At 40.8% G+C, this 10,715-nt stretch overlaps 1 protein-coding gene across 10 annotated transcripts in view; it reads right to left on the bottom strand.

Annotated features, from left to right (window-relative positions):
- Positions 1-1,256: 1,256 nt before the first annotated feature.
- The window catches only part of Ascc3 (activating signal cointegrator 1 complex subunit 3), a 282,945-nt gene continuing 273,486 nt past the window's right edge, over positions 1,257-10,715 (bottom strand). For 9 of the 10 annotated variants that reach the window (XM_063279181.1, XM_063279180.1, XM_006256602.5 and 6 more), the window contains 2 exons: positions 5,924-6,099; positions 1,260-2,007 (listed from right to left, as the gene is read on the bottom strand). In XM_063279181.1, the coding sequence (XP_063135251.1) occupies positions 1,866-2,007; positions 5,924-6,099 (318 nt within the window). In that variant the 3' untranslated portion in view covers positions 1,260-1,865. Of the gene's footprint in view, positions 2,008-5,923; positions 6,100-10,715 lie in introns of all 10 variants that reach the window. The other variant, NM_001277057.1, reaches the window with a different exon arrangement.

Here is a 10,715-nt window from a genome sequence, read left to right as displayed (position 1 = left end):
AGAACTTGAAGGTAAAATCCCATTGCTGAAGACATCACATATCATGGTTGTAGCACATAGAAAAATGAAGCTGAAACTGACCTGGAAGTTTCCTCCCTGCTTACTAGCTTTCACAATGTTGGAAGGTGCTATGCAGCCAGATGTGGAGTAGACATCAGTGGTGCCATCCAGTGGTGTATCTTGTGTACTATAATACTTACCTGCCGGGTAAAACATACCCACTGGTACAACAGTGGCATAACTTTTAGGAGGTAACCAATGGCTTTCTGTTTGTATCACAGGTCGACTGAGGACTGAGGGAATTCATGCCTCGTACCATCAGCTGGTCAAAAGTCCATGGTCTAGGCTCTCTAGAGAAATTACTACAATTACTACTATTGTTTGTTAAGTGGACTTGTATGAAACTGTTTCCTAAATTCTTATGTTTATGCCTATAGACAAGTGCTGCTTTCAGCACTCATGAAGCAGCTCTTGTTTTTGTTTTTTTTTTAACAGTGATTCTTTTCTAAGGCTCATGGTTAATCAACATACTAAGAAGTAACTGTTGAGGATTTAGTTTTAACTGGGGCAATTATATCACCCCTATGCTTTACAGGGGTCATTATGGAAGAGGAGGCAGACAAATCTAAGCGCTAGATCATGAGAAGAAGGGCTGTGACATTATCTCCAAGGAATGGTGGGGCCATCATGACCATGAACTCACAGGCTGCACGCACGAGACTGCATGTATCCACACTCAGTCATGGATGGAGGAGGACCCAGAGCCCTAGCCCTTCCCAGGGAAGGCTGTTGAGGCCGGGCAAGAGGGAGTCACTGTTGAGTTCTCATGCTCTTGGGGCTAACCCTAACCCATGCTCATCTAGACAGCCCGGGGCACATTCAGTGCATTCACAAACAACATGGTAAGAAAGCAGAATAAGGACAGCAGGCAAGGAGGGTGATGGCAGTGGCAGGCATGTGAAAGGACTGAGGACTGAATGTGAGCAGGATGTATGTTATACATGCAGGAACCACCAAAGAGTAAACTTAAAAAAAAGGAAACCTCTAATTTGTAAGACAGATCACTCAAATGTTTCATCATTGTATGTTTTCTTAAAGAACAACAACATCAACACCAAACACTTTGAAGTTGTAGGCCAAATTCTAAAAATTAGGATTTGTGTAATTTTAAATACTGTCAAAATTCTTGGTCATTAAAAGTGGTAAGAAAAACAGAGGATATAATGGGGCAGTAACGTGAGAAAAAAGAGAGTAGCTTGTCTGGAAGGAGCACTCTATATATTTTATTTCCACCAGTTACAGTGTTCACATTTTCCAAGATCAGTGTATGATCTTTGAAAAGTCATTGATCTCTGCAATATAATTTCATATCATATATTACTATGATTTATAAGAAATCTGTGAAGCTATTTTTATATGTGATCAAACCAAAGTATGAATTTTGCTAATAAGATCAACTTTGTATCACGTCATAGAATTATATATTTTAAGTTGCTTAAACTTTTAACCCGTCACATCACAATGTAATTTTCTTTAGAAAAAAAGAGTAGCTGGTATTCATGTAAACAGTACATCATGAGATGCAAAGTTTGATAATCCATAACTATCACTCCAATGTACACGACTTAAAAATGATACTAGAGCTTACTTATCTTACATGTAAAGAAACCCACAAATCTGTTACAAAAGGCAGCAGTCCAGGCTAATGTAGCTGGAATCAACACTGTGGCTGCTGTCAATTTCCTAGTTGTTTTTAGGTTTGAAGTTGATTTTGCCAAGGCAGACACCAAATAATTCAGCTTGTCCACATGACTGAGCAGCCGAGACTCAGCTCCTTGGTTCAATGGCCTGTTTGGGTCACAATATTATGCCAAGTCAGTTGAGACATCAGGGACTTCTGTGTTGATCTGGGTGGAGATGTCTGCTTTTGTGACATTGAGAAAGATGTCATACTGCTGGTCTAGGCCGAGGTAACAGTCACTCATGAGATACAGGGTAAAGATATATCTGAAAGATAGAAGAACATTATACGTGTGGGTGATAAGGCCTTTACGAATACATCACTGTATATAAAATGCACCAATAAAACTGAAGATGAAATGCAAATTTGCAGCCAAGCTTTAATCTTTATTTACATTCCAGCTCCCCACACCCCCTACCTAGTTCCTCAAACCATTCTCCCTACTCCTTGCTCTAAGAGGGTGTCCCCCATCCCTGGGTATCCCCCTTCCCTATGGCCTCAAGTCTTTCAAGGATTAGGTGTATCTTCTCTCACTGAGGCCAGTCCTGAGTCCAGGAAGTTCTCTGCTGTGTATGTGCCAGGGGTATCTCAGACCAGCCCTTGTATGCTCCTGGTTGGTGGTGCAGACTCTGGGATCTTGCAGGGGTCTGGGTTAGTTAAGACTGCTGGTCTTCCTATGGGGTCAACCTCCCCTTCAACTCCTTCAATTCTTCCCCTAATTCCTCCATAGAGGTCCCCAACTTCAGTCCAAAGGTTGGGTATAAGTATCTGCATCTGTCTTGGTCAGCTGCTGGTAGGGCCTCTCAAGGTTTTCCAGTGACTGGCTCAAACTGGAATCCCTCTCATGGGGGTGCACGAAGGGCTGACCCATTATTGATGCTACAATGTGTTCATAGACAGGCACCTAGCATGGCTGTCCTCTGACAGCCCTAGCAATCTTTTCTCTTTTATGAAGCAAAGTTGGGATTAAGAAATTAGCATGAGGTTGTTTATCAGGTTAAGTAGTTCTCTGGTGGAACTTTTGGAGTCACTTAAGTACACTATCTTATTATCTGCAAACAGTGATATTTTGATTTCTTACTTTCCAATTTGTATCCCCTTGACCTCCTTTTGTTGTCTGATTGCTCTGGCTAGAACTTCAAGAACTATATTGAATAAGTAGGGAGAGAGTGGGCAGCCTTGTCTAGTCCCTGATTTTAGTGGGATTGCTTCAAGTTTCTCTCCATTTAGTTTGATGTTAGCTACTGGTTTGCTGTTTATTGCTTTTTACTATGTTTAGATATGAGCTTTGAATTCCTGATTTTTTCCAGGACTTTTATCATGAAGGGGTGTTGAATTTTGTCAAATGCTTTCTCAGCATCTAATGAAATGACCATGTGGTTGTTATCCTCGAGTTTGTTTATATGGTGGATTACATTGATGGTTTTCCGTATATTAAACCATCCCTGCATCGCTGGGATGAAGCCTACTTGATCATGGTGGATGATCGTTTTGATGTGTTGTTGGATTCGGTTTGCAAGAATTTTATTGAGTATTTCTGCGTCAATATTCATAAGGGAAATTGGTCTGAACTTCTCTTTCTTTGTTGGGTCTTTGTGTGGTTATGGTGTAAGAGCAATTGTGGCTTCATAGAAGGAAACAACTTCAGCAAAGTGTCGGCATATAAAATTAACTCAAACAAATCAGTAGCCTTCCTCTACTCAAAGGATAAACAGGCTGAGAAAGAAATTAAGGAAATGACATCTTTCACAATAGTTCCAAATAACATAAAATATCTTGGTGTGACTTTAACCAAGCAAGTGAAAGATCTGTATGACGAGAACTTCAAATCTCTGAAGAAAGAAATTGAGGAAGACCTCAGAAGATGGAAAGACCTTCCATGCTCATGGATTGGCAGGATTAATATAGTAAAAATGGCCATTTTGCCAAAAGCAATCTACGTATTCAATGTAATCCCTGTCAAAATTCCTACTCAATTCTTTATAGAGATAGAAAGAGCAATTTGCAAATTCATTTGGAATAACAAACAAACAAACAACAAAAACAAAACCCCCAGGATAGCAAAAACTATACTCAACAATAAAAGAACTTCTGGGGGAATAACCATCCCTGACTTCAAGCAGTATTACAGAGCAATAATCATAAAAACTGTATGGTATTGGTACAGAGAGGCAGATAGACCAGTGGAACAGAACTGAAGACCCAGAAATGAACCCACACACCTATAGTCACTTGATGTTTGACAAAGGAGCTAAAACGATCCAAAGGAAGAAAGACAGCATTTTCGACAAATGGTGCTGGTTCAACTGGCAGTCAGCATATAGAAGAATGCAAATTGATCCAGTCTTATTACCAAGTAGAAAGCGTAAGTCCAAGTTGGTCAAGGACCTCCATATCAAAACAGATACACTCAATCTAATAGAAGAAAAAGTGGGGAAGAGTCTCGAACACATGGGCACTGGGGAAATTTTCCTGAACAAAACACCAATGGCTTATGCTCTTAAGATCGAGAATCAACAAATGGGATCTCATAAAACTGCAAAGCTTTGGTAAAGCAAAAGACACTGTCATTAGGACAAAACGGCAACCAACAGATTGGGAAAAGATCTTTACCAATCCTACATCTGATAGAGGGCTAATATCCAAAATATACATAGAACTCAAGAAGTTAGACTGCAGGGAGACAAATAACCCTATTAAAAATGGGGTAAAGAGCTAAAAAAAAAACATTCTCAGTTAAGGATTATCGAATGGCCAAAAAGCACCTAAAGAAATGTTCAACATCCTTAGTCATTAGGGAAATGCAAATCAAAACAACCCTGAGATTCCACCTCACACCAGTCAGAATGGCTAAGATCAAAACCTCAGGTACAGGCAAATGCTGGCGAGGATGTGGAGAAAGAGGAACACTCCTCCATTGTTGGTGGGATTGCAAACTGGTACAACCACTCTGGAAATCAGTCTGGTGGTTCCTCAGAAAATTGGACAGTCCACTACCTGAGGACCCAGCTATACCTTTCTTGGGCGTATACCCAAAAGATGCTCCAACATACAAAAAAGACACATGCTCCACTATGTTCATAGCAGCCTTATTTATAATAGCCAGAAGCTGGAAAGAACCCAGATGCCCTTCAACAAAGGAATGGATACAGAAAATGTGGTACATCTACACAATGGAGTACTACTAAGCTATCAAAAACAATGACTTCAAGAAATTCATAGGCAAATGGAATGAACTAGAAAATATCATCCTGAGCGATGTTACTCAATCACAGAAAAACACGCTTGGTATGTACTCATTGATAAGTGGATATCAGCCAAAAAGCTCAAATTACCCAAGATGCAATCCACAGACCACAGGAAGCTCAAGAAGAAGGATGACCAAAATGTGGATGCTCCCACTCCTTCTTAAAAGGGGAAAAAATATCCATAGGAGGGGTTATGGAAGCAAAGTTTAGAGCAGTGACTCAAGGAATAGTCATTCAGAGCCTGACCCACATGTTGTCCATATATATACAGCCACCAAAACTAGTTAAGATTAATGAAGCTAGAAAATGCATGCTGAAAGGGACCGGATATAGATCTTTCCTGAGACACACATCCAGAGCATGTCCAATACAGAGGTCAATGCTAGCAGCAAACCACCGAACTGAGAATAGGACCCCCTTGGGAGGAATTAGAGGAAGTATTGAAAGAGCTTGCAACCCCATAAAAACAACAATGCCAACCAACCAGAGCTTCCAGGGACTAAACTATTACCCAAAGACTATACATGGAGTGACCCAGGGCTCCAACTGCATATGTAGCAGAGAATAGCCTTGTTGGGAAGGGGAAGCCCTTGGTCCTGCCAAGGTTGGACCCCCAGTGCAGGGGAATATAGGGGGGCAGTAAGAGGGATGTATGGGGGGAATACCTGTATGGGGGAGGAGGAGGGAAGGGGAGGGGATGGGGGATTATGGATAGGAAACCGGGAAGTGGAATAACCTTTGAAATTAAGTAAAGAAATACATCTAATAAAAAATTAAAAAAGGAAAAAGAAATTAGCTTGAACACCTATGCAAGCATAAGCATTAACAGAGGTGCAGGGGAGAAGGTCATTAGTACATACGCTAATGAAGACAGGGTTTTCAGGACAGACACACCACCATCACGACCTTGGAACTTGTATAAGGGTCTACTTACCTTCCAGGTGCTTCCGGAGTAAAGAAAGAGATGGAAGCCTCGTGATGAGTTCGAACAAATCCTACGCGTTTTACAGCCACCAGCTCTCTCTTATCCACTTCTCCTAATATCAAAAACCACCCTTCATCTTTTAATTTTGGAAATCGAGGAGTAACTGCGTGACTCTCATGTTTTACCTGAAAATCAGAAAACGAGATAAAACATTACGAATAGGTTTACCGGGAGTCCCACACCCGCGGATCCCGGCCCGCAGCAGCTCTCTGCTCCCAAACCCCGTGGGAGAGAGACCTCACCGCCTGGTCAGGTGGGCACTCGTGAGGCTGCAGAGCAGAAAAGACCACCAACACTGCTCACCCCTGCCCACATCCCTGGCCCTAGAGGAAACTGTATACGGCCTCTGGGTTCTCGTAGAGGAGGGCCCAGGAGCAGCAGGACCACTGCGTCTGAGACACCACCAGAACCTGAAGAGACCTACCAGATAAACAGTTCTCTGCACCCAAATCCCGTGGGAGGGAGAGCTAAACCTTCAGAGAGGCAGACACACCTGGGAAACCAGAAGAGACTGCACTCTGCACACATCTCTGACACCAGAGGAAAACACGAAACGCCATCTGGAACCCTGGTGCACGGAGGCTCCCAGAAAGGGCGGCGCAGATATCCTGGTTGCTGCCGCCGCGGAGAGCTCGAAGGCAGTACCCCATGAGCAAACTTGAGCCTCGGGACCACAGGTAAGACCAACTTTTCTGCTGCAAGTGACCTGCCTGATGAACACCAGACACAGGCCCACAGGAACAGTTGAAGACTTATAGATAGGAAAAACTACACGCCCGAAAGCAGAACACTCTATCCCCATAACTGGCTGAAAGAAAACAGGAAAACAGGTCTACAGCACTCCTGACACACAGGCTTATAGGACAGTCTAGCCACTGTCAGAAATAGCAGAAAACAGTAACACTAGAGATAATCTGATGGCAAGAGGCAAGCGCAGGAACCCAAGCAACAGAAACCAAGACTACATGGCATCATCGGAGCCCAATTCTCCCACCAAAGCAAACACGGAATATCCAAACACACCAGAAAAGCAAGATCTAGTTTCAAAATCATATTTGATCATGATGCTGGACGACTTCAAGAAAGACGTGAAGAACTCCCTTAGAGAACAAGTAGAAGCCTACAGAGAGGAATCGCAAAAATCCCTGAAAGAATTCCAGGAAAACATAAATAAACAAGTAGAAGCCCATAGAGAGGAGACACAAAAATCCCTGAAAGAATTCCAGGAAAACACAATCAAACAGTTGCAGGAATTAAAAATGGAAATAGAAGCAATCAAGAAAGAACACATGGAAACAACCCTGGATATAGAAAACCAAAAGAAGAGACAAGGAGCTGTAGATACGAGCTTCACCAACAGAATACAAGAGATGGAAGAGAGAATCTCAGGAGCAGAAGATTCCATAGAAATCATTGACTCAACTGTCAAAGATAATGTAAAGTGGAAAAAGCTACTGGTCCAAAATATACAGGAAATCCAGGACTCAATGAGAAGATCAAACCTAAGGATAATAGGTATAGAAGAGAGTGAAGACTCCCAGCTCAAAGGACCAGTAAATATCTTCAACAAAATCATAGAAGAAAACTTCCCTAACCTAAAAAAAGAGATACCCATAGGCATACAAGAAGCCTACAGAACTCCAAATAGATTGGACCAGAAACACCTCCTGTCACATAATAGTCAAAACACCAAACGCACAAAATAAAGAAAGAATATTAAAAGCAGTAAGGGAAAAAGGTCAAGTAACATATAAAGGCAGACCTATCAGAATCACACCAGACTTTTCGCCAGAAACTATGAAGGCCAGAAGATCCTGGACAGATGTCATACAGACCCTAAGAGAACACAAATGCCAGACCAGGTTACTGTATCCTGCAAAATTCTCAATTCACATAGATGGAGAAACCAAGATATTCCATGACAAAACCAAATTTACACAATATCTTTCTACAAATCCAGCACTACAAAGGATAATAAATGGTAAAGCCCAACATAAGGAGGCAAGCTATACCCTAGAAGAAGCAAGAAACTAATCGTCTTGGCAACAAAACAAAGAGAATGAAAGCACACAAACATAACCTCACATCAAAATATGAATATAACGGGAAGCAATAATCACTATTCCTTAATATCTCTCAACATCAATGGCCTCAACTCCCCAATAAAAAGACATAGATTAACAAACTGGATATGCAACGAGGACCCTGCATTCTGCTGCCTACAGGAAACACACCTCAGAGACAAAGACAGACATTACCTCAGAGTGAAAGGCTGGAAAACAATTTTCCAAGCAAATGGACAGAAGAAGCAAGCTGGAGTAGCCATTCTAATATCAAATAAAATCAATTTTCAACTAAAAGTCATCAAAAAAGATAAGGAAGGACACTTCATATTCATCAAAGGAAAAATCCACCAAGATGAACTCTCAATCCTAAATATCTATGCCCCAAATGCAAGGGCACCTACATACGTAAAAGAAACCTTACTAAAGCTCAAAACACACATTGCACCTCACACAATAATAGTGGGAGATTTCAACACCCCACTCTCATCAATGGACAGATCATGGAAACAGAAATTAAACAGAGACGTAGACAGACTAAGAGAAGTCATGAGCCAAATGGACTTAACGGATATTTATAGAACATTCTATCCTAAAGCAAAAGGATATATATTCTTCTCAGGTCCTCATGGTACTTTCTCCAAAATTGACCATATAATTGGTCAAAAAACGGGCCTCAACAGGTACAGAAAGATAGAAATAATCCCATGCGTGCTATCGGACCACCACGGCCTAAAACTGGTCTTCAATAACAATAAGGGAAGAATGCCCACATATACGTGGAAATTGAACAATGCTCTCCTCAATGATAACCTGGTCAAGGAAGAAATAAAGAAAGAAATTAAAAACTTTTTAGAATTTAATGAAAATGAAGGTACAACATACCAAAACTTATGGGACACAATGAAAGCTGTGCTAAGAGGAAAACTCATAGCGCTGAGTGCCTGCAGAAAGAAACAGGAAAGAGCATATGTCAGCAGCTTGACAGCACACCTAAAAGCTCTAGAACAAAAAGAAGCAAATACACCCAGGAGGAGTAGAAGGCAGGAAATAATCAAACTCAGAGCGGAAATCAACCAAGTAGAAACAAAAAGGACCATAGAAAGAATCAACAGAACCAAAAGTTGGTTCTTTGAGAAAATCAACAAGATAGATAAACCCTTAGCCAGACTAACGAGAGGACACAGAGAGTATGTCCAAATTAACAAAATCAGAAATGAAAAGGGAGACATAACTACAGATTCAGAGGATATTCAAAAAATCATCAGATCTTACTATAAAAGCCTATATTAAACAAAACTTGAAAATCTGCAGGAAATGGACAATTTCCTAGACAGATACCAGGTACCGAAGTTAAATCAGGAACAGATAAACCAGTTAAACAACCCCATAACTCCTAAGGAAATAGAAGCAGTCATTAAAGGTCTCCCAACCAAAAAGAGCCCAGGTCCAGACGGGTTTAGTGCAGAATTCTATCAGACCTTCATAGAAGACCTCATACCAATATTATCCAAACTATTCCACAAAATTGAAACAGATGGAGCACTACCGAATTCCTTCTACAAAGCCACAATTACTCTTATACCTAAACCACACAAAGACACAACAAAGAAAGAGAACTTCAGACCAATTTCCCTTATGAATATCGACGCAAAAATACTCAATAAAATTCTGGCAAACCGAATCCAAGAGCACATCAAAACTTGATCCACCATGATGAAGTAGGCTTCATCCCAGGCATGCAGGGATGGTTTAATATACGGAAAACCATCAACGTGGTTCATTATATAAACAAACCGAAAGAACAAAACCACATGATCATTTCAGTAGATGCTGACAAAGCATTTGACAAAATTCAACACCCCTTCATGATAAAAGTCCTGGAAAGAATAGGAATTCAAGGCCCATACCTAAACATAGTAAAAGCCATATACAGAAAACCAGTTGCTAACATTAAACTAAATGGAGAGAAACTTGAAGCAATCCCACTAAAATCAGGGACTAGACAAGGCTGCCCACTCTCTCCCTACTTATTCAATATAGTTCTTGAAGGTCTAGCCAGAGCAATCAGACAACAAAGGAGGTCAAGGGGATACAGATCGGAAAAGAAGAAGTCAAAATATCACTATTTGCAGATGATATGATAGTATATTTAAGTGATCCCAAAAGTTCCACCAGAGAACTACTAAAGCTGATAAACAACTTCAGCAAAGTGGCTGGGTATAAAATTAACTCAAATAAATCAGTAGCCTTCCTCTACACTAAAGAGAAACTAGCCGAGAAACAAATTAGGGAAACGACACCCTTCATAATAGACCCAAATAATATAAAGTACCTCGGTGTGACTTTAACCAAGGAAGTAAAAGATTTGTACAATAAGAACTTTAAGACACTGATGAAAGAAATTGAAGAAGACCTCAGAAGATGGAAAGATCTCCCATGCTCATGGATTGGCAGGATTAATATAGTAAAAATGGCCATTTTACCAAAAGCGATCTACAGATTCAATGCAATCCCCATCAAAATACCAATCCAATTCTTCAAAGAGTTAGACAGAACAATTTGCAAATTCATCTGGAATAACAAAAAAACCAGGATAGCTAAAACTATCCTCAACAATAAAAGGACTTCAGGGGGAATCACTATCCCTGAACTCAAGCAGTATTACAGAGCAATAG

The sequence above is a fragment of the Rattus norvegicus genome, chromosome 20, assembly GCF_036323735.1.
Source record: "Rattus norvegicus strain BN/NHsdMcwi chromosome 20, GRCr8, whole genome shotgun sequence".
In the NCBI taxonomy this organism is placed as follows: domain Eukaryota; kingdom Metazoa; phylum Chordata; class Mammalia; order Rodentia; family Muridae; genus Rattus; species Rattus norvegicus.
Note: the sequence above shows the minus strand (reverse complement) of the source record. Positions and strands in the feature narration are given on the sequence as shown.